The 22,460-nt window shown below is 48.8% G+C and overlaps 1 protein-coding gene across 2 annotated transcripts; it reads right to left on the bottom strand.

Annotated features, from left to right (window-relative positions):
* Positions 1 to 992: 992 nt before the first annotated feature.
* Ctsb (cathepsin B) lies at positions 993 to 21,196 on the bottom strand. Of its 2 annotated transcripts, none has more exons than XM_021181402.3 (10): positions 21,074 to 21,196; positions 10,338 to 10,488; positions 9,755 to 9,840; positions 8,124 to 8,238; positions 7,308 to 7,426; positions 5,768 to 5,853; positions 5,392 to 5,535; positions 4,737 to 4,853; positions 2,272 to 2,400; positions 993 to 1,886 (listed from the first exon to the last, which is right to left on the bottom strand). In XM_021181402.3, exons 2-10 carry the CDS (start codon positions 10,461 to 10,463, stop codon positions 1,789 to 1,791), a joined length of 1,020 nt encoding a protein of 339 aa, XP_021037061.1. In that variant the 5' UTR covers positions 10,464 to 10,488; positions 21,074 to 21,196; the 3' UTR covers positions 993 to 1,788. The 2 variants fall into 2 exon arrangements, with proteins under 2 accessions (XP_021037061.1, XP_029324843.1); XM_029468983.2 differs by lacking the exon at positions 21,074 to 21,196 and adding an exon at positions 20,669 to 20,691.
* Between the last annotated feature and the right edge of the window lie 1,264 nt (positions 21,197 to 22,460).

Here is a 22,460-nt window from a genome sequence, read left to right as displayed (position 1 = left end):
CTACAAATAGTCGGGCTATTCAAAGGCCTGGCACTCATGCTGGCTCAGGTTTGGGGACCACACAAAGAACACAAAACGGTGTGTTCTTTGCTAATGTGTAGAAAGGTAGGGATGTGTAAACACAGAATCATCAAAAGGCCCTGTGGGTAGGCTGAAAAGGAAATGCTCCTAGCTTCAGGGTCTATTGTAGACCAGTCTGCCTCTGTCTCCTGAGTATCCATTTCATGTACCCAAGGAAGTCAGCTCTTGACTTGAGCACAGGAAACCACCCACAGGAGAATCTGGTTATGGAAGACATCTAGAGCCACCCGCAAACCTACGATAACAAAACGGGTTTCTCAGGGTCCTCTTAATTTAGCTCATCCTCACTGGCTATATGAGGCAGGGAGGGAGTTGCAGGTGGGCATGTGGTAAGGCAAGAAAGGAAGTGTAGGAGGGAACTATTGGGTGTAGTTGAGACAGGTGGAACTGTTGCAGTACTAAAGCCCCAGTACCCAAGCCAGGTTGCCTCAAACCGAGTTACATTTCTAGCACTCGCCAGGCATCCAGAGCTTCTTTGATACAGTTTTGATTGCTGACATGGGAAGGCGGGCTTCCAGAGAACCAGCCCCTCCCTCTCATTTAGCAGGAAGTAACAGATCCACAGGACAGCGCTGATGAGTGAGGCTCCCGTTCCCTTTGAACTGTACTTCACTATGATTTTTGTAAAATCCATGAAATCCAGTGACCCAGAAAACTTAAACATGGTGCGCACGCTTTGGCCCCCACTCCAGGGAAATGACCTCTAAGAAGATGGCCGTCCGGGTCACATGTATGTGAGTGCCTGCCTTGGTTAATAAGTGTAGCTCCCTTATCTCTAAGCAGGAGGAAGTGCTTAGAGATGTGAGCAATTACAGGTATGGTTTTGAGAACCATTTCTGAGGGTGACAGGAAACCAGGGGGAGAGACAAAAGCCTTGAAACTGCAGCACAGAACCGTTCACCCTGCCAATGTCAAGCAGAGGGAGAATTGGTTTATTGGCACAGTCATTCCTTGTCAAACTACAGGGTTAAGTGGTAACTACAACAAAAAGCAGGTTTTTCCCAGACTAGTTTCATTGTGGCTATCTGTCGGTCACCCAGCAAACCGTGACCATGTTTTAAGCCATACAACTGGGGGTGATCTATAAAACCAGTACAGCTCTTCATACTCAGTTGAGGTACACAAAGCATAAAAATCCTATTGGAAAAGCATCAGCTGAGGACAGGACCAAAGAGAGCTGGCCACATTACCAATGTTGATGGATGCAGATGCCTTGGGAAAAGGTAGCTTTCTCCAGAGAACTGCACTGGGCCACTGATGAATGCCTGCCACAGACCCAGAAGTGACCAGCTTCAAGATGCAGCTGAGAGGTGGCATTTGTCCTCTTGTGAAGTGTTCATTCTTTTGGAAATCCTGCAGTCAAAGCCCTTGGGTCCTCAGATGCTGGGATGGTGATGGGGGTGGGAGGGATGGCAGGCAGAGCCACAACAGCAGGCACTACAAACCGCACTAGTCTAGGGAGAAGCTAGGATGCAGGTTGTGATCACTGTTGTGGGATGGGCTAGGAGGAGGCCAGGTAAGGACAGTGCTTGGAAGGTAGCTCTGATGGCAGGCAGCTCTGGTCCAGTTGTCCAAATCTTGCCGAAAGCTTCATGCATGTTAGGTGAACTCAAAGAATCAAAGACTCTCCTGTCTACTTCATTCCCTGCCAGGGTCGCTACATTTTGGAAAAAGCCCCTAAGGACTGGACAATGAAGTCAAAGCAGATTAGAATCTTCCCCAGTACTGGTCAGTGCGTGGGATTCCAGCCACAATTTCTGATTCAATGCCACAGTGGTTCTCTCCTCTGAGGATTTTAAAGAAGCCTGGGATGGAGAAAAAGTAGGTGCTTTCAAAGTATGCTCTGAGCTTGGCCTAACCCTTACTATGTTCAGAGGATGCCCCACTCTAACCCAGGCTGGCCACACACTCCGCCCTTAGCCTCAGCATCCTAAGTGCTGGGGCCACAGGAGCCAGGGTGAGCTACCTGACACCCAGCATCATCTGAAACTATCAGTTCTCGTCACATGCTGCTTATGCGATGGGAACTGTCTACAAAACCATGTGGAGCTCTGGGGCTCACAGATGGTTCTAGACCAAAGGATCTATATACATTTAGGTAGTCAAGTCCACACCTCGGGCCACAGAGGAGCAAAGGGGCTATGATGCTCTGGCTGCTTATGTAGTCTGAGGAGGGGGACTGCCACTCACCATTATCACCCCAGTCAAGGTTCCAAGAGTTGGCTGCCAGCCAGTAGGGAACTCCATTCTCTACTCCCCAGCCCAGGATGCGGATGGCGTGGCCACCCATCATATCACCGGCTTCATGCTTGTATACTCCTGAAGAAGGAAAAGGCAGTTATGACTGAACACAGGGTCACTGCCTGCTCACAGATTCCCAAGACAGCTAGCCACCCAGTCAGAATAGGCAGACAGGAACCAACTGGTCTACACAGAAATCTCTAGAAAGCTGGAGGAGGGCCTCAAGATGAGCACTTGCTAGCATGACAAGGTCCTGGGTTGGGTCTCCAGCACCCACAGTCTTTATCAGGGAGCTTCGGTGTGTGGTTTGAATAAGAGTGGCTCCCACAGGCTGATGTTTGAAGGATTTGTTACCAGGGAATGGCACCATACGGAGGGCTAGAAGTGGCAGAAGGATGAGGGGGGAAAGTTGCCCGGTGTGTCACTGCGGGCGTGGGGTTCCTCTATTTGTCTCTGTGGTACCTCTTGGCCCTCATACATGCACACACCTGTACACCAAGGTGTAGTTCTCAGCTACAGCATGTCTGGGGAGCTACACTCCCTGCCATGATGATAGTGGACTAACCCTCTGAAGATGTAAGCAAGCCCATATTAAATGCTTTCTTTTTTAAGAGTTCCTTGGTTCTGGGTCTCTTCAGAGCATCAGAACAGTGAATAAGAAAAGGAGTGCCTCTTCACAGCAATAGAACAGTATCTATGACAAGGGGTATCCATGGTATTAGGAGATTACGGAGATTGTATGTATGTATGTATATATGTATGCATGCATATATACATGTATGGAGGGGTGTGTGTGTGTGTGTGTGTGTAAGTGTTTGAGATATGGTCTAAAAAGCCCAAGTTGGCCTCAAACCTCAAAATTCTGCCTCTGCTTCCTGAATGCTGGGATTACATATGGGTGTCACTATATCTGACTTAAATGTGTGTGTATATACTTTTTCATTCCTAGCACTTCCAAAAATATTTTTGGAAGCCCAATACACTTAAGAATGCAAATTTTAAAAAGCGGGATCCTACAAAAATATTATTTGGTTGGCTTGAAAATAAAGGTTCTGATAAACTTTTACGTTATGAAGCAAACTTAAAACCCAAAGGCCAATTATTTGTTTTACACCCTGAGATTCCATGTCTGGGTTCGTCTGTGAAGCTTTAGATAGCTTTCAGAGTTCCTGCTCTGGGGTTCACTGGAGGGGTAATAAGGTAAGGGCGCAGGCCACTGCCAGCTGATGGAAGCTTAGGTGTTCAGAGATCTGGTCAACCAGGCTTTCTACTTGCTTAGGTACAGGTGCTGTGATGGCTGTCCTTGGTTGTCAACTTGACTACATCTGGAATTAACTAAAACCCAAATGACTGAGCATTCCTGTGAGGAACTGTTTTCTTAATTAAATCATTTGAAGTAGGAAGACCCACTTCTAATCTGGATCTCTGAGGTGAGAAGATCCACCTTTAATTCTGGTCTTTGCAGGTGAGGAGACCCAGCTTTAATCTGGGCCACATTTGTCTACTGGACTCAAAAGAAAGAAACTGTTTGCTAGCTTGTTCTTGCAAGTTATTCCTTCACTGGCATTAGAGCCTACTTCTTGAGACTCCAGCGTATGCTGAAGACCAGCTGCAACAGCTAGCCTTGTGCACTGAACTACTGGATTTTTTGGGCCTTCTGTTAGGAGACAGTCATTGTTGGGCTAACTGGACCAAAGCCTGTAAGCCACTGTAATAAATCCCCTCCAGATAAAAGGATAGATACATATAGACAGACAGACAGATAGACAGACAGATCCATCCAAACAGACTCATTATTTATGTTGTTCCTCTAGAGCAGTGGCTTTCAGCCTTCCTAATGCTGCAATACTTAACCGTTCCTTATGTTGCAGTGACCCCAACTATAAAATTACTTTTGTTTCTACTTCATAACTGTAATTTTGCTACTGTTATGAACAGTAATGTAAACATTTGGTATACAGGATGTATTTTCATTGTGACAAACTGACTCAAAGGGGTTAAGACCGGCAGGTTGAATGCCACTGCTCTAGAGAACCCTGATTCTGAGTTGTCATCCCAGCTATGTGGACAGCTAAGGTGACCTAGGCCTTTGCAAAGAGAAACGACCACTGTCAAATGTGGATGAGAGACAAAGGCAGGAGTGGTTGCTGTAGAAGGAAGAAGCACAGCAGAGTATGGAACAGAGCCAGGCTGGCAAGGTTGGAAAGACAGAGAGGCTCTGTGGAGACAGAGCACAGCAGGTGAGCAGCACCACCACCAGCTGCTCAGAGAAGAGAGCAGAAGGGAGGTTGAATCCCCAGGCCCCTCCCAAAGCTCCCACCTTTCTCACTGTGAGACCTGCTGGCTTATGTAGACCCTGACCCCGTGAGCTCTGACTTCCTTCCAACCCTGGCTCTGTTGGAGCCGACTGGTACCTGATTTGTAAGTCAAGAAGTCAGCAAACACAGTGAAGGCACCCTCCACTGGGCCATTTTTGTAGATTTCTGCCATGATCTCCTTCACACTGTTAGACACACTGTAGGAAGTGTACCCTGCAAAAGAAACAAAGCTGGTCAGGGTGAGAAAGTGCCTCCGGCCCTTCCAGGCCTCCAGAAGAGGTCAAGGAAGGCTTCCTAGGTAAGAGGTTAAGTAGAGCTAGACAGTCCTAGAAGAGGCTAAGAGGACCCCAAGGTCTAAAACCAGGTTCTAACCCCTTGCAAAACAACCATCTGCCTGGTCCCTTGGAGCTCAAATGGATTCTGACAAGACAGAGCGTGGACCAAACAAAGTATGCAGTGTGTATCTCTGTTCAGAGACAGGTTATAAATTACCTCAGCTTCCCTCCTTCTTACTGCTCCTGGTTTTTTGTTGTTGTTGTTGTTGTTGCGTTTGTTTGTTTGTTTTAGTGTAGCCCTGGCTGTCTTGGATCTCTCTGTAGACCAATCTGGCATTGAACTCAGAAAGCCGCCTGCCTATGCCCACCAGTTGTTAGGATTAAAGGTGTGTACCACCGCCCATCTCTGGACTCTAACACTCAATGTCTTTGGCTTCTTCCTCCTTTACCAGGCCCCAGCCCAGGCCCCAGCTTACCAAAGTGCTTATCCTCTTTGTAGGATGGGGAGTAGCCAGCTTCACAGCTCTTGTTGCACCTGGGAGTATCTCCTTCTCCAGTGCACGGGGGACGGGAGCCATTGACATGGTGCTCGCAGGGAGGGATGGTGTATGGTAAGCAGCCTGACAGATGGAGGGGACAAGATAATGTCAGCCTGCAACCCCCACTTCGAGGCCCCCAGATTAGACCATGTCTACATCCTGTGGGGCAGCTTCTATACTGAGAATGGCCTGGCTAACTAGCCATCAGCTGGCCCTCTATCCTTGACCTTCCCCTTACCATAGAAAAGGAAGCCACTGACACTTGCCTATGAAATGCATCTGAGAGACAGGAGTTGTGGGCAAACACACTCACCTACATGAGAATTGTAGACTCCACCTGAAACCAGGCCTTTTTTCGTCCAGAAGCTCCATGCTCCAGAGGGATAGCCACCATTACAGCTGAAAAAGAGCTTTTGTCAATGGCAAGATACAGTAAGTCCCAGCTGTCCTCAGAACGCATCACTACATGGTACAAATGCCAAGGTCCCCCTGGGAATACACTGTCCTCACAAGAATCCTCCCACAGTCCAACATCCCAATTCATCCTCTCTCCACTGGCGCCCCACCAGGGACTCAACCAAGCTCCATCTCTGGCCACAAGGACTCTCTCTCTTTTTTTTTTTTTCATGTCCACAACAACCTGAGCTAATTTCAACATTCCCCTCTTTCTGGAGCGATGGTTCTCAACTGCACAATTCTCTGGGGTACAGTAGCCACCCCCCTTATGGTTATCTTTCTTTCTTTTTTTTTTTCCAAGGCAGGTTCTCTCTAGAACTTGTTATGTAGATCAAACTAAGATCCTCCTGTTCTGCCTCCTAAGTGCTCGGACTAAAGGCACGCAACCCCAGGCTCAGGCTAGTTTGATTGCCAAGGTTTTAGTTATACCATCAACTAAGGTCCAAACACATTAAGAGGAAAAATTCCAGAATTAACACACACTCCCTTGGTCCATTCAGTACAGAACATAAGCATCTCTGTCTAAAGTATCCATGCTGTATACTACTCTCTCTACTCAATCGAGGGCCATCTTGGTTATGGAACCCATGCAGCATGGGTTCAAAGAATCCTTGACGGCCAACTGTAAGCTCAGTAATGCTAGCAGTTCAGACATGTCATGTTCTGTGTCTTAAATCACACAGGCAGGAAAATGCAAGTTGCCTTCACTGCCACCTGTTGGACTCTTAAAAACCACAGCCACAGTGACTATGCCCCTGGTTCAGGGCATCCACGCGGGTTGGGGGTTGTACTTAGGAGAACTCCTTGCAAAACAAGGTGTGGTGTCCCTTGCGGCTCCAAAGCATTAGGCAGAATGGAGATGTATGAGGCTCAGCCTGGCAAGAGATGGGCATTGCCCTTTCTCTCTCCCTCCTGCTGCTCCTAGGCTACCGGTGTGAGGCCTAGACACACACGTTTTGGAACTCGCTCACCTGCACCCGTTATAGAATAAGGGCCAAACAACACTGGTGAGCACCTGAGTTACGAACTGAGCTTCTGGAACAGTAAGCCCACCCTCCATCCTTATAGACCAGACCAGTGTGTTTCCCTGAGCTGGGGCTTGGCAGTGAGGGATGATGAGGGACAAGTAGGGATGAAAGTCAAACAGGGGACAGAAAGCAAGCACAACTTTTGGAGACGACGTTCTTTCTGCCAGGGCTCTGTGCCCACCGAGCTGAGGCAAGACTGGCTCCGAGACGCTCAACAGCAGCAGCTACAACCGAGTCTGCCTGCAGACCCTCAAGTCTCCCTCTGTTTCAGCCATGAAAATGGCTTTCCCCTCCCCGAGGACCCCCCGAGTTACTTGGCACAGAGGAGGAAGGGGTTAGGGTCTCCGGGAATAGGTGCCCAACACTCACCCGTCCCCACACTGGATACCACAGCAAGTGAGCAGGTCCTCAGCAGACACCTCCACGTTGACTCGGCCATTGGTGTGAATGCAGATTCGGTCAGAAATGGCTTCCACTGCCCCAAATGCCTGTGGTAATATTAAGTCCTGCCTGGTAAAGAAGCCCGTCTTGCCTGAAGCAGGGAGGGCCTTCAACCTTCTAAGTGGTTAGACCCTTTCAATGTCAGGAGAGTCTCCTGGGCTCACACTTAGGATTAAAGAGGCAAATTCAGGCCTTCTGCCTGAAGACTTGGCTCACACAGAGCAAATTCCAAGGCAGATGGCAAATGTGAGCCCTCATGGGTGCAGGAGGGCCACAAAGAAGTCAATATAACTGAACTGGTTCATTTGGGGAAATGTAAGGACTATGGATCCACAGAGATGACCACTCAACACTGGGAACACATTTAATGCACTCAACTATATGCTTCGTGAAGAGGGTTCCGTTTTCTGTTGTGTGTGTTTCGCCCCAATTCAGAAATCAGGCTGCTGACAGACACAGGACACTCATGAAGCTCTGCTGGATCAGAGCCGCCTTGTTTACTGAGGGCAAGTAGCTTCACAGCCTGTGCACACACACCTAAATATACAAGACCCACCTCACGCCCATCATCCACTCCATCCCTGCTGTAATTTCCGACCATGAGGACCACAAACCACAGTGATGGGAAGAAACGGACTGCAAACCCCTCCTCACTTGCCCTGTCACAGCTGGTCCCTCCCTAGATATGCCAATCACACCTCAACCAGTCTCTTCCAGGACCCCTCCCCACCAGCAGGGTCTTACCCAACAAGAGCCGCAGGAGCCCTGGTCTCTAATCTGTCCAATGGTCGGGCAGTTGGACCATTGTTCCCGTGCATCAAAGGTTTCAGGTAGATCTATGTCCTCACCGAACGCAACCCTAGGCAAAAGGAGGACGGTCACAAACTACAACAATTCGCTCCCTGCCCCTGAAAGACTCAGTAGAGTGTGGCTGTTCCCAGCCTGGGCTGTATCTCCCAGAGAAGTGGTGAGACACAGACAGTGTCCTTTACCACTTTTCACTGTTCAGAGTGACTCAGCATCGTGTGCACTGGCTCTATGCTCATTTAATGGGCATTTTTCATCTGTCTGACCCGTGTGGGGTACAGATATGGTTTTTTTGCCCCGATCACAGATATCTGTCCTGGTACTTCAAGGTTTTGTTGTTGTTGTTAACTCCTTCCTTCCTTCCTTTCAAGATAGGGTCTGGCTATGTAGCCCAAGCTAGCTTGGAATTCTTCATCCTACCTTGACCAACTCCTTAGTGAATGTCAGAATTATAAGCACATCTCATTGCGTCTCCTTCAAACTAAATAATAATTCTTCAGGCTTGTTTTTCGGTTGGTATAGTGGGTATGAAGGAAAGCATCTGACTCAGCCTTCTCTTTTAGATTTATTTACTTAGTGTACGAGTGGGTTTGGGGTTTTATGTTTGTCTGCATGTATGTCTCTGCATGATACGAGTGCCTGGTGCCCTCGGAGGTCAGAAGGTATTATTAGATCCCCTGGAACTGGAGCTATGGATGTGTTTGAGCCACTGGATAGGTGCTAGGAATTGAACCCGGATCCTCTGCAAGAGCAACATGTGTCTTAACTACTAAGCCATCTCTCCAGCCCTGGGATTTATTTTGTTTTCCTAGTACATTCCTGCAATGCACTCGGGTCAATGTGCCTACCCTAGGTGTTACAGCTGTCTACAGGGAACATTCAAATTCCCTCATTAGATCTGCAGAAGTAACAACAGCTGAGCACCCATCAAGCACGTGGGAGTTCTCAGTTTGATGTCCAGGAGTGGTATGGGGGTTGGATGCAGAGGAACATGTCTGGCAGGAAGATCATGAGTTCAAGGCCACAGGAAACCCCCTCAGGGCACCGTGTATCTGTGTGGTTATTACCAGAAGGGGGAGCCAAGAAAAGACCTGCAGTATGGGCCATTGCTCCCATGTGGATTCTGCCCTGATTCTAAAGCAATCTTCTCTCACCTTTCTTACTTGGAATTTCTAAATTATTAAACTATGCCTTGCCTGATTTGATTAGACAACATTATCACCATCTTCGGATGGTCATCCTTAATCCTTGTTAAGAACAACTTCTGCATAAAAATGTCCAAGGCAGTTTTCCAGAAAAATAACTTCTATGGATTCTCCTTGAATTATTCACAGCTGAGTGTAGCCATGCCTCAAGTGCCAAGTCTGGGGCCTCACATAGGATGGGACACCTCAGAGACAATCTAGAGCAAATCCACCTTGTAGTAAATCCAGCATTTGAGCCTCTGAAGGACACACCTAGGGAATTCAGAGAGGGCTTCTTCTACCTCTCCCTACACCCCAACACTAGCCCCACTGTTCACAAGCCAGTATGTGGGGGCAGTGTCCACTCCAGGCTGTGTCACTCACCTTCCCGGCAGCTTGGGTCCACCCAGGACAGTGCCACACAGCTTCTTCAGATAGCTTGTGTCAACATTGTAGAAGTTGCGTCCAGCCTGAAAGAGAGTCACACCAGGACAGTCACCCTACCTACCACAGGGTTTCCCATGATGGGATGAGTGGATCAGGGGTCCTGTCCAATTCAGGGAGCAAGGGAGCAGGCAGAGGGATTCAGGGTCAGAGCTCAGCTCTCAGACCACAGTGTCTTCTCTAATCTGCTTTCAGTTGTTAGCAGGATACCTGCCCCAAATCTGGAGGAAATGACAGCAGGAAGTAGTTCAGACTTCCTCATCTCCCATAGGAGTTTTCCCAGGGTCCACCTCGCTCCAAAGCTCACTTATCCCCCCATATGCCTCCATGTACAAGGATTCACATGTGTGTGCACTCCCATGCCCACAACATGGAGACTGGAGAGCAATCCATGGTGTGGTCTATGAGCTTCAACTTGTAGGAAAGAATGCCCTACAGCCCGTTGGTCACCTCAGAGGCAGTGTGCACAAGGGACCTGCAAAGACAGACACACAGACAGACCGGAAAAAGCAGCACGGCCTACCTGCCATGTTGTATTCTGTTTGTTGATATAGTTAATCAGGTCATCCGACAACGGGTGGAAGGAAGGCTTGTCATGGGCACTGGTCAGGGCCAGCAGGCAAGAGAGAAGGATCAAGGACCACCACATCCTGGACGCTGGATCCTGCACTCACCTAGAAAGGACACAGGCAACAAACATCAAAACGATTTCCACCCACGGGGGTGACTCAGGCCTCTTGCAGCCTTTCTGGCCTCACTGTGAAGCCTGGTTGGATGGGAGCAGATATCACACACAACAATACATGTATGTCCCCTCCTGATTATTCTTAAACTGATGAACTAAGTTTAAGAGATTCTCTCCAGCGTTCTAGAAGAAGAGTTAACGTTAAGCTGGATGTGATATAAACCCTGTACTGGGAATTCTAAGTATTAAGACAGAGTTCAGCCTGGGCCATGTAGCTACAGCCTGCATCAACAAAACAAAACAAAACAAGATTGTATGTATGTGTGGGGGCGGGGGGAACAGTGAGCCAGATGTAAAGTGAATAAGTAAAAAAATAAAAGTCATTAAATTTAAAAAACAAAACAAAACAAAAAATACCCCAAACCATCAAACAGTGTGAGTCCTGATTAAGGAGAGTTAATCCATAAGAAAACGAAAAAACCAGCAGGGTTTACAAGCCCCTCACTTAAAGACATGTAAAGGGCCATGTTAAATTCCTTCTGTTCGTCTGTATGTGTGACTGTGTGCAGGTTGGAGGCCAAGCTCTAGGAGTTGCCTCTTTCACTTCAGGCTTAAGCCATCTCTCCACCTGGGGTAGTGTCAGTTGCTGGTAACTAAGGAACCACACCAGCTGTGCCAGGGACACCAGGCTCCCAGAAGCCCCTCTGGTTTTTCCTGTCGCTCAAGGGCTTTGCTTCCAGCTCCAGAGAAGGAAAACTATGACATCAATACCTTAGCCCTTAGACCTTGTGAACTGACTCAAGAATCAGGAGACCAGTCATTTCCAGCTCAACCTGTGAGTCACCCTCTTGGGCAAGTAGCTAATAAAGAGCAGGCCTTTCCTGGATGCTGACACGTGGTTTGAGTCTGGTGGGAGCAACAGTAGGTGTGGGTAGGCTGGGACCCTGCCCTGACTCCAGGGCTTACAGAGTGAATGTGCTACATCCGCCCATCAAAGGTCAAAAGGACACCAGAACACAGACTTACTCCTCCTGACTGCTTCCTGGGTGCTGGATCACAGTCAGGAAATTGTATTGAAAGAAAACTAAAAATTCTTGATTAAGTTCAAGCAGCAGAGCTGTATCCTCAAAGAGTCAGAGCAATAGTCTGGTGTATGTGGTGGGTGCACGGGAGGGAGTCTGAACAACAACTCCTCTGTAAGAACAAATGTGTATGGACAGAAAGAATATTCTGGAGAAGATCCAAAGGAGGCTACCTTCCGGAACAATCCCACAATATATTATAAAATGCCTGGTGACAGTGGCTCAGAAAAGTTCTATTTAAAAAAAAGTCAGGCCACTCAAAACTCACTTGGGTGTGAGAAGAGTGTGTGTGGGCTAGGGAAAGAGGAAGTGACACACTCCTCCAGTTGTGCTTACACAGCTGGTTGCCTGTCCTGGGAAAACAAGGAGGGGCTAACTCTGTACACCTGGCTCCCCCAAACAAAAGTACTACACAGAAGGCAGACAGACCTGAGAAACATTCAAGTCTGGGCTGCCTGTGGAGCATGCTTGTAACCTTAGGGCTCAGGAGGATGAAGCCTGGGGAGCATGGGTCCATGGCTAGCCTTGGCTATACTGTGATACACAGAATGAAACAAGTAAAAACTCCCTAGAAAAGCCTAAAGCTGGCATAAAACATAACCCTTTAGGCATCACATTAAAATTAAGTCTCTGCCAGCGAGATGGCTCTGCAGGTAAAGGTGCTGGCTGCCGAGCCAAATCACCCAAGTTTGATCCTCTGCTTGATAAAGGAGAAAACTGACTCTTACAGTGACCCAGGTATATGGGGAAAAAACAAAGTCAGAGCTCCCATTAAAGGTGCTGTGTCTTCTATAACACAAGACTTGGAGAGCAGAGCACTTGGGGCTGAAATGCATCTGAAATCGTGGGCTTGGCATACCTGAGACTCTGGTTGCCACCCCAGCACCACACACTCTCACATCAGAAACACAGGAAGACCACAATGGGAAAAATGGATACAGTGACTTGTAATACATTAACAGTGGGAAATGGGCGGCCACGCCTAGACTATGTAAACCTTCAAATATACATGTTCTTGTATTTCAAAGTATTCTCTCTCCTCTCCTCGCCCCATTGCTCTAAGACTGGGCCTTGAGTATAGCCCCAACTGGCCTGGAACTTGCTGCATAGACCAAGCCAACCTTGAACTGACAGTGACTTTCAGGTTTCTGCCTTTTGAAGGCTGTAACTGTGAGTGCACCCCAGCACACCTACCAAAGAACCCACTGTGTGACCAAGAATCACAGTCACGCAGAACAAGACCTTTGAAAATGGCCCTTGAATGGGCTACCCGCCATCTATCTCCTGCCACCAGTAAAGCTTCCTCTTCCCAGGGGTTCCTATCCAGCACACTTACTGCTGCGTTTCCAGTGACTCATGGTCACATGACCATGTGTCAGCCATCACATGGCCTCCAATCATACAGTTTGGTAATTGTGTCTCCTTTCTTCTTTTTAGCAGTACTCTGTGCCTTGTACTGGGTCTTATCCTTTGTGTGTGTGTCTGCTAGTACAATATATGCGTGTACCTCTGGAGACCAGGACAACCACGGGTGGTGTGGCTCAGGTGTAACCCAGCTTATTTCCAAACAAGGCCTGGACCTTACCAAACAGTCAGGGCTGGCTACCCAGTGAGCCTGCCTCTGCTTCCCCAGTGCTGGAACTACAAAAGTGTGCACCAACATGCCTGGCTTTTTCCCATGGGTTCTGGGAATCAAACTCAGATCCTTGTACAAACTCTTGTTCAGCTAAGCCATTTCCTATGTCCAGAAACTGATTCCACCAAGACACTGATGCAGAAACCGTGGATTATCCACTCCCTAGGGTGGGCATCTAGATGAAGGAAGGGGCTGATAAATCTCTTAGGATCTCCTATGTTGAAGGACTAACACCCTTGGGTTCACAACATACTATATGTTAGAGAATAAGTGTCCTGAGATGCCCCATTGGGACATGGCATCTGCTGAGCAGTTAAATATAAGCTGGGTAGAAAGGTTCGTTTCCATGGAAACTTGAAATTTTAAACAAGTTAAACAAATTTTAAATTTTAAACAAGATGTCTTTGGTTTCTGCCATGGCAAAGAGCACATGCACTCCCACGGCCATCGCCACAAGAGTTCCCAGGTTCTGTAGCCTACAGATCCTGGCCACTGCCGCTGCAGGACACAGGAGAAGCTGGGTCTCCATTGGTTCTGCAGCCTACCCCTGACCCAATGTCTAACCCCACTCATACCAAGATGAACGCTGGGGTTGGGGGAAGACTTCACCCCTAAATACCTAGATTCCCCACTCCTCCTTAAGAGGTTGGGATGAGGGGTAGAATCCAAATGGGATTCACTTGGCCACCAGCCACCGTGGCTGCATGAGGCCAGGCTCTACTGGAGACTGGATACCAACATCCAGATCTTGGTTTGCCCCTGTCACCCATGGTCACTGCCCTTCTCTGAGGCTCAGATCCTGCACTTCTGAGGCGGTAATGAGCACCAGGTTTCCAGGTGACGTGAGGAGCAGAAGAGGGTAGGGAAACCCTGCATCAGTGGACACAGAAAGAAACTGCTGCTAGCTAGAGAAGGCTCATCCCCTCTTCCCCCTAAACTCCTGCCTTTCAGCTTGTGATGGCTAACTCCAGTTTGATCCAAACCCACTCTCAAAGCCTCCACTTGGCTTCCACCCTCAGTAAAATCCACAAGCCTTGTCAAAAGGCTTGAGTCCTGAATCCGGGGTGTATGAAGCCTGCTGTCTCTACCTCGGACACCAGTAGCCAGTCTTCTCAGACATCACACACACAAGCACTTTAGTGACACAGCCAATAGTGACAATGACAAGCTAAGCTGTCCATAAACTTGTCAACCTGTCACGAGTTCCATCCCTTTGCCTTAAATAGCCAAGGGCTTTCACTTCCCCTAGTTTAATAAGCACTTCCTTGTATTTCCCAATTCTGTGATTTTCACTTTAGTTAACAGAAAGTCTTTATTTCACAAAAGAGGGGGGGGGGCTGGAACACACAAGTACACCCAGAGCCAACCAGCCTCCTCTTCCAGGTGTACAAGTAGAGGGCGGTTGTTGCGGGCACCATTTATTTCTAGCTCAAGTCAGCTGGTCCTGGGCTCCCCTACCCTCTTCCTTTTCAAACCTTTGTAGCAATCAGTGTCTCAGAGTCCTGCTATTACTGTCACTGTCACATGAACAGAATGGCCAGTGAGTGGACTGGCGATCCCCTCAACAGCAGAACCATTTCCCAAACTAGCTGGATGTCCTTCCTCAGGCAAACACACTCCTGGGACTCTAGAAGAAAATGGCACAAACATCCAAGGGGAAGCTGAGGCCAGGGTGAAGGCAGCATAATGTAGCATAATGTAGTGACACACCAAACATGGGGGGGCGGGCGGGGCGGGGGGGGGGGCCACAAACCTGACCAAAGAAAGCTTTCTTGAGTAGTCACACAGTCTCAGACAGAGTCTAAGTCTACATTCTAAATGCTCTAAGGAGACAGAATGTGTAGCCTGAACAGTGCCACAGGCCACCTGCCATGTCCTGGCACAGGATAAGTGTGCGCACGCGCACACACATATACATAGCAGTCTTCATCCATCTCTCCCTGACTGCGGTACGTGGGGCTGATCTCTCACATATCTAACTGTGCAGCCACGACTGTGGCCGTCCATCACAGATGTGCTGAGGGACTCTACCCTAGGGAGGTGGGAAGAGGATGGGGAGCCTGGCTGGGGCCTTGATGTTACACTTTATGAGCGTCTCTCCCATAAAAACAAACTTGTCTAGGCTCTGCCTGTCATTACGGGCACCTGTTCCTCAAGCATTACCCACTTCAGTCCACCCACAGGACAGGACAGGACAGTGGGAACTGCATTTCCTTTGGACTGGTTTGCCCAGTTGCCCCCAGCGTTGGGGGCAGCTATAGTGGAAGCAGACACGCTAATCTCAAAGGTGTGCAGAGCAGACCTGAAGGAGGCCAGAGACTCCCACTTTTGCCAAGTCTGAATCATAGCCCAGATGTGGGTTTCCAAATTGTACATCCTTGTTCCTAGTAAAAAACTGTGTGATTGATTCATGGTGATTCTAAAGAACAAACAGCTTGGGGCTGCCCACAGGTACTACCACTTGTCTACCCACGGCACATCTGGAGAAGCTAGAGATGCAATTCAAGGGCAGGGCACTGACCTGCTCAATTGAGAAAAATGCCTCCATAAGATCAGACTGCGGGCAGGCCTATATGGCATTTTCTTAACTAGTGATTAATGGGGGAGGGCCCAGCCCATTATGCACGGGGCCCCTTGGGTTGGTGGTCCTGGGTTCTATAAGAAAACAGGCTGAGCACCCCATCACCTCTGCATCAGTTCATTCCTTCAGGATCCTGCCCTGTTTGAGTTCCCTTCCTGACTTCTTTCAATGATGAGCTATATTGTAGAAGTATAATCCAAATAAACTCTTCTGCCCCTAACTTGCTTTTTTGGTCACCGTGTTTCACCATAGCAACAGTAACCCTAACTAGGATAGGCCCTCAGTTAAGAGGAAGCACATTTAATTGTTTGTAGAGATCAAGACAATTTGACTAAGACCTGCAGGGATGGTTCCTAGATGCAGGGGGTGGTATAGTCCCAAAGTCTGCTCCTAAAATATATAAGAGTACAAGGCTTTTAAAGACCTTGAGATGTAAAATGAGATTAGTGCTTTATGCTTCTCTGCTTGCTTCCTAATTCGATTGCAGGCTAAATTAAGCTCCAGGCTGGTCAGCCAGAGGACAAGGCAGACAACAGAAACATTTTGTTTGTGAACTGGGTACCTTCTTCTCCTTTCTTAGGGCCCTCTCCAGGCTCATAGAAATGATAAGCAGAGCTACTCTTTGGGAAAGTGCCTCCCTATACCAGGCTTGGGACAACCACCAGCAGGCAGAGCCACCAGGTACAACCTCCGGTCACTGCTAACTGACTATATAGTTCTCTATGTGCACAGCAGTCAACATTTATTATCCCTGAGTAATTATCTTTGTCTTAAAAAGTATCCCAGTTTGAGACCAAGGATATACGTCAGATGGCACGCCTGCCTAGCATCCTGGGTTCAGTCCCCACCATCACATTAAACCAGACACAGTAAGCGGTATATGCTATAACACACCTCATGGAGAGGCAGGATAGAGTTCAATGCCATCTCTGGCTACACTGAATTTGAGGCCAGGCTGAAATATAAGACTGTGCCTCAAAACCTATCTTCCCCAGGTATCCTACGTGGTATAAAGAATTATGACCATCACACTATTTGTAATAAAGCCTTGTATGTGAGTATCTATTCTACTATTTGATACCAAAACACAGCATAGCCCCAGACCCAGAGGGATCATGCTGAGAACGAGTGCCAGGCTACTTGAATTCTGATATGGTTTTATATACCTTTGACTGGCACAAGCTGGCCAGCGCCTTATGCAAGTTGGAAGGACATGTGACCCCTGTGGGTGAGCATCACTCACCTGGGCCAGATCAGCAGGTCAGAGGGTCAGGAGGTTAGAGGGCAGCCACCTCTGATCTGAGAGCAGAGTATCTAAGAGTTCTGTGGTGCTCTGGGGATACTAACTTGGCATTTATCAGCCTTATTCTCTTCCCCCCTGCCAGCTGGAGAAAGAAGAGCAGGTATCTTGGCCAGGTACTAACCCAATTAAAACAGGTTAACAGTTGAGATCACAGACCATAGGTCCTTCCCAGCACTCAGCTTTTATAAAACACTGGTTCTGGAAAGAGCCCTCCAGTCTTGTAGAAGAATTCTTTCTATTTCACAGGCGAGGGAAACTGAGGCATGAGACAAGACCATGGGTAGGCCCTGAATGGCCATACCTGAGGATCAGTCACCTTCAGGAGATTAAATTCTAGGTCACATTCCATCACAGTTACCTAAGTGACTGTGACCAAGTCACAGACTTGCAGGTGACTTACTTTCTCATAGTCTCCCCATGTCACAAACCTCCTGAATTTTAAAAACGAGGAAGTAGGGCTTGCAGGAGATGGCCCAGCGAGGAAGGCACTGCTGTGCAGTCATGAGGAGTGGGTTCTGAATCCCTAGTCGGGAAATGCTGAGAGGACTTGGTGGCCTGCATTGGGAATCCCAGGATTTGAGAGTCAGAGAAAGAGATTCCTGCGGCAAGCTGGCTAGCCAGACCATCCAAATGCATAAGCTCTGGGTATAAGGGGCCTGGCCACACGAAGCAGAGAGTGATTATGGAAGACACCCATATACCCCTGGTACACACAAAACACACATACACACAAAAATATTTAGAAACTACATCCAACTACACCTAAACTTCGATACCCAGGTTTATGACCTAAAGAACCCAATAGTTGTAGATGTGTGGTGGTATGCATGTTTTAAGCTCAGCACTTAAAAGGCACAGGCAGGAGAGATCTTAAGTTCTCCTTGGCTACATATCAAGTTTGAAGCCAACCTGGGCTATATGAGATCCTGTCTCAATAACCTAAACTCAAACTTGTTTTTTGGTTCTTGTTTTGTTTTGTTTTTGAGACAGGATCACGATGTAGCCCTGGCTAACCTAGAATTCATTAGACAAACCAAGCTGGCCTTGAACTCAGAGTGCTGGGATTAACTAGTTTACTACCCTGCTAAACTAAACCCTAACATTTAAAAAAAAAAAAAAATGGGTGGTGGTGGCACACACCTTCAATCCTAGCACTCAGGAGGCAAAGGCAGGTGAATCTCTGTGAGCTCAAGGCCAGCCTGGTTTACATAGCCCTGTCTCAAATAAATGGAGAAAAAGACTAATAAACTAAGCTCGCTGGGCCTGATAGGGTGCACACCTGTAATCTCAGCACTTGGGAAGTGGGCAGGAAGATCAGGAGTTCAAAGCCATCCTCTCCTATGTGGTGAGTTAGCTGGAATACATGAAACCCCTGTCACACTGCCACCTGTCCCCAACAAATTAAAATAACTGTTAAATCTACAGGTATCAATATCAACAAATCTTATAAACTGAGTGAACAAGACACACACTGTAACTAAGTTACATAAACCAATACTTAGACGTGGTACCTCAAGTGCAGAAGTAGGAAAGAATAAGGAAAGCAACAGCTGCCAAAGTCCTTGTGACAGACAAAGCAAGTCCTGGAGCCAAACTGACCCCAAGCAAGCAAGACCCACCAAAGAGGAGCCACCCACTTCTACCCCAAACCTGAGCCTGGAAGGCCTCAGGTCTGCAGAAAGGGGGGGTTCAGGCTTGAAGCTAAAACTGAAAGGATTGCTAGGTGGCCCACGGTTTTAATCCCAGTTAATCCCAGCACGGGGGAGGCAGAGGCAGATTTCTCTCTGAGTTTGTGTACCCCATCATGCCCTGGCCATCCTGGTCTACATAGCCAGTTAGTTCCAGGCTAGCCAAGACTACTACACAAACCCATTCTCAAAAAAATAAAAAATAAAAAAAATGATCTAACCCAGGAGCATTAGCTATTGTTTGTAACCCTAGCATTCAGGAAGTTGAGGCAAAACTGTCCTACAGGGTAACACCTGCCTCAAAAAACTGAGGGCTAGTGGAGGGAGGAGACTGGTTAAAGCTGGCTGGGTATGATAGAGTGGCAGAGAGCATGATTAGGATGCGCGAGGCTCTGGGTTGGATATCACTGCGACAGACCGACTACTTTACAACTTTCAGCAGAGCTCCACCCCTAGAACTTCCACCATGTTCAATGCTGGGTGGAAAATAAATTACAGCAACAAAAGGTCTCCAGATTGATCCTCCGCCCACCCTTCCTTAGGCAGCTCCTGCAGAGTGCCAGAGCAGGGATATGTTAACTTAGCAAAGACAATAGAGACCTTTGTATACCTCACCTCACCTAGCAGCCCCACCACGGCCCTTCACATCAATCATACTCAAGTTCCTGGTTTCCCTTTTGATTTTCAAAAGTTCTATTGCATAGAGTTCCACCTCACACATAGCTAATATTTTCCTTACATCAGTACATCAAAAGTCAGTGGCCGACCCGAGACTCCTATATCTAAAGGTTTCTACCCATACCATAAAAGGGCCGTAGCCTAAACTGCTGAGTCAGCACTTCCAGGGAACAGTTTCAACCTGGAGCTAAGAGAGCCAACCCTCCACTGCCTGACTAGTCTGAAAACATTTAGGCCAAGGGGAATGCTGGAAATCTCTGCTGGCACCTGGGCTGGTGAAGTACAGGCATGGGCCCGGCCCACCCCAACCCTGGGTCACGAGGCTTTAAAGGAGCAGAGGTCATTTTCCTCCACCGCACAAGCATGCCTTTTTTTTTTTTTTTTGAAAGGAAGGAAGGAAGGAAGGAAGGAGGGATTAGGAGATGAAACCATTTCCCTCTGTAGTCCGACTGTCGTGGAATCCATTACATAGCCCAGGCTGGTTTCCAATGCACAGCGATTCTCCTGCCTCAGCCTTCCAAGTGCCGTGATTGCCTTGCTCTGGTATGGCTCTGGGAACTCTGGAGTTTTAGGTCACCATGGCCAGGGCCTATGGGAAGCAATTGTCCCCTGAGGGGCTTCGAGGAAAGATGACACCTTCACCAACATTTTGCAAATGCTACCCTTCTGAATCCGGGGACTGCAGAGCATACCTCCACAGCAGGCCGTCACAGGAAGCACCTGGCGATCAGTCTTCCCGAGACGCTAAAAGGAGTTAAACTTCCCTTTCAATCCCACAATTTCTCTCCCTTCCCAAACACGTGAGGGGATCTGGTCAGGTGGAGGCGAGGTGCGGGTGGGTTTTAGTCCTTTACTCTAGGGCCCTAGGGGACCAAGTCTAATTTACCTATCTCTTGGTCCGCACGCCCAGCAGAGGATGCTATCTCTCCCGGCCAGCAGGGTCCTGACTGAAGGAGGCTGTCCTACAAGTACCTTTCCTCCATCACCTTGGCCATCCCCCTCCAGAGAAAGGTACTGGGAGAGCCCCTATCCTTTAGCTCTGCTTCTCTTCCTGTTTCTCACTCTTCGTGCAGGTTCCACCCCAACCACCCACTACCAGGTTCCAGTTCTCAATAGAACAGGTCTTTTAGGGTGCCAGGCACTGCGTGGGTTTATGTGTGGAAAAGTTCCCGGGGCAGATTCTTTAGAATAAGCCACAAACCTGCACTAGATGCAGGTCGATACTCGCCCTGAGCACCCCTGAGACTTGCAATCTGCGAGCTGGAAGGGCCAGGGCTGAACCCTTCCCTTTAAGCTCCTCCCTCGGAGCTCCCCGAAGTCTCCACCTCCGCCCTTGAAGTGCGCCAAGGCCACTGGAAAGAAGGCGATCACCGCAGGGTCACCAGGCTCGGCCCTAAAGCGTGAAAGCTGGAGCTCTGCCGGGCTAGCCTGCGGGAGCCTAGGACCGCGATCCGCCACGGCGAGCAGCATCTAGGGCCGCGGAGGAACCGCGCCTGCGCCCTGGGCAAGTGAAGGGCCTGTCTCCACCACCGCCGCTCAGCCCGCTCCCCCGACCCCAGCCAAAGTGACTTCCGCCATGGAGCCACTGTGCCCCGGGCAAACTCACCGAGCGCAGCACGACAGCCAGGGCCTGCAGCCACCAAGCCGAACGGAGCCGCTCCTGGCCTCTCCCGTGCACTCCTAAGTACCCGCGCAGCTCCGCCCTCTGCTGGGGGCTGATTCGTCACGTGATCCCTGGCCGCGCCCCCGCCCCTGCCGACCCCTCCCCCTTCGTCCCGGGACTCCGCAAGCTGTGTCCTAGGCCTTGCACCGCACCGCTGTGTTTAACCCAAAAGAAACTGGTGGTTTGTCTGCTCTCTCCATCTCGCACAGAGATGCTCTCCAGGGACCTCTGCAGGTACCCTGCACTGGGAAGACACAACATCTTCATGACATGCATTCCTCGGGAAGGCCCCGCGGGCTCGGGGACCTGGAAATGTCTGGTGGAGCCTCCTGGCTTTATATTCTGTTTTTGTTTTTGTTTTTTTTTTTTTTCGAGACAGGGTTTCTCTGTATAGCCCTGGCTGTCCTGGAACTCACTTTGTAGACCAGGCTGGCCTGGAACTCAGAAATCCGCCTGCCTCTGCCTCCCGAGTGCTGGGATTAAAGGCGTGCGCCACCACGCCCGGCCTGGCTTTATATTCTGAAGCTCAGACTATAATGGCGTAGAAATACTCAAACCAAGGAAAGCAACCAAAACTAGAACTGGGCTGGGACTGTAGCCCAGAAGTAGAGCTCTTGCTTACCAAGCACAAGGCCCTGGGTTCGATCCCTAGTTTAAAAAGAAAGAGAGAAGCCGGGCGTGGTGGCGCACGCCTTTAGTCCCAGCACTTGGGAGGCAGAGGCAGGCGGATTTCTGAGTTCGAGGCCAGCCTGGTCTACAGAGTGAGTTCCAGGACAGCCAGGACTACACAGAGAAACCCTGTCTCGAAAAACCAAAAAAAAAAAAAAAAAAAAAAAGAAAGAGAGAAACCAAGACCCCTTGAATTTTGTCCAAGGCATGTTATGAAATTCAGAACTCCTGCCAGGCCATATGAACCTCCCCCCATCTTGTGTGGTAAGCTAGCCAGTGACCTAGTTGATCTGACAGGTCATAGCATACCCCCACCCCAGGGTCAAGCACCCTCAGATCTCTCCAATCCTTAGGTCTACCCTGTAATATAGGAATGGCCTCATGTCAGCATGGTATCATATAGCCAGGCTTGTGACGATAAGAAAGGTATGGATCTAGTGGATTCCACGGTTCTCTTGGTAGGCTCTCAGTTAAGGACAGGAGTGGAAGTATAGAGACTGAACCCCAGTTAAGTGGAATACAGGAGGAACTCAGAAAACTTGCAGAAAGGCAGGTCCATGGCCATCTGTCCAAAGCCAGCTGTCCCAGCTGCTGACAACAGGTAGAAACTGGCTGCTTATTTTAGGGTAGAAAGTCCAAACAAAAATGAGTAGCCTTTCTT

The sequence above is a fragment of the Mus caroli genome, unplaced genomic scaffold (assembly GCF_978045245.1).
Source record: "Mus caroli unplaced genomic scaffold, Mus_caroli_1 scaffold_12, whole genome shotgun sequence".
In the NCBI taxonomy this organism is placed as follows: Eukaryota; Metazoa; Chordata; class Mammalia; order Rodentia; family Muridae; genus Mus; species Mus caroli.
Note: the sequence above shows the minus strand (reverse complement) of the source record. Positions and strands in the feature narration are given on the sequence as shown.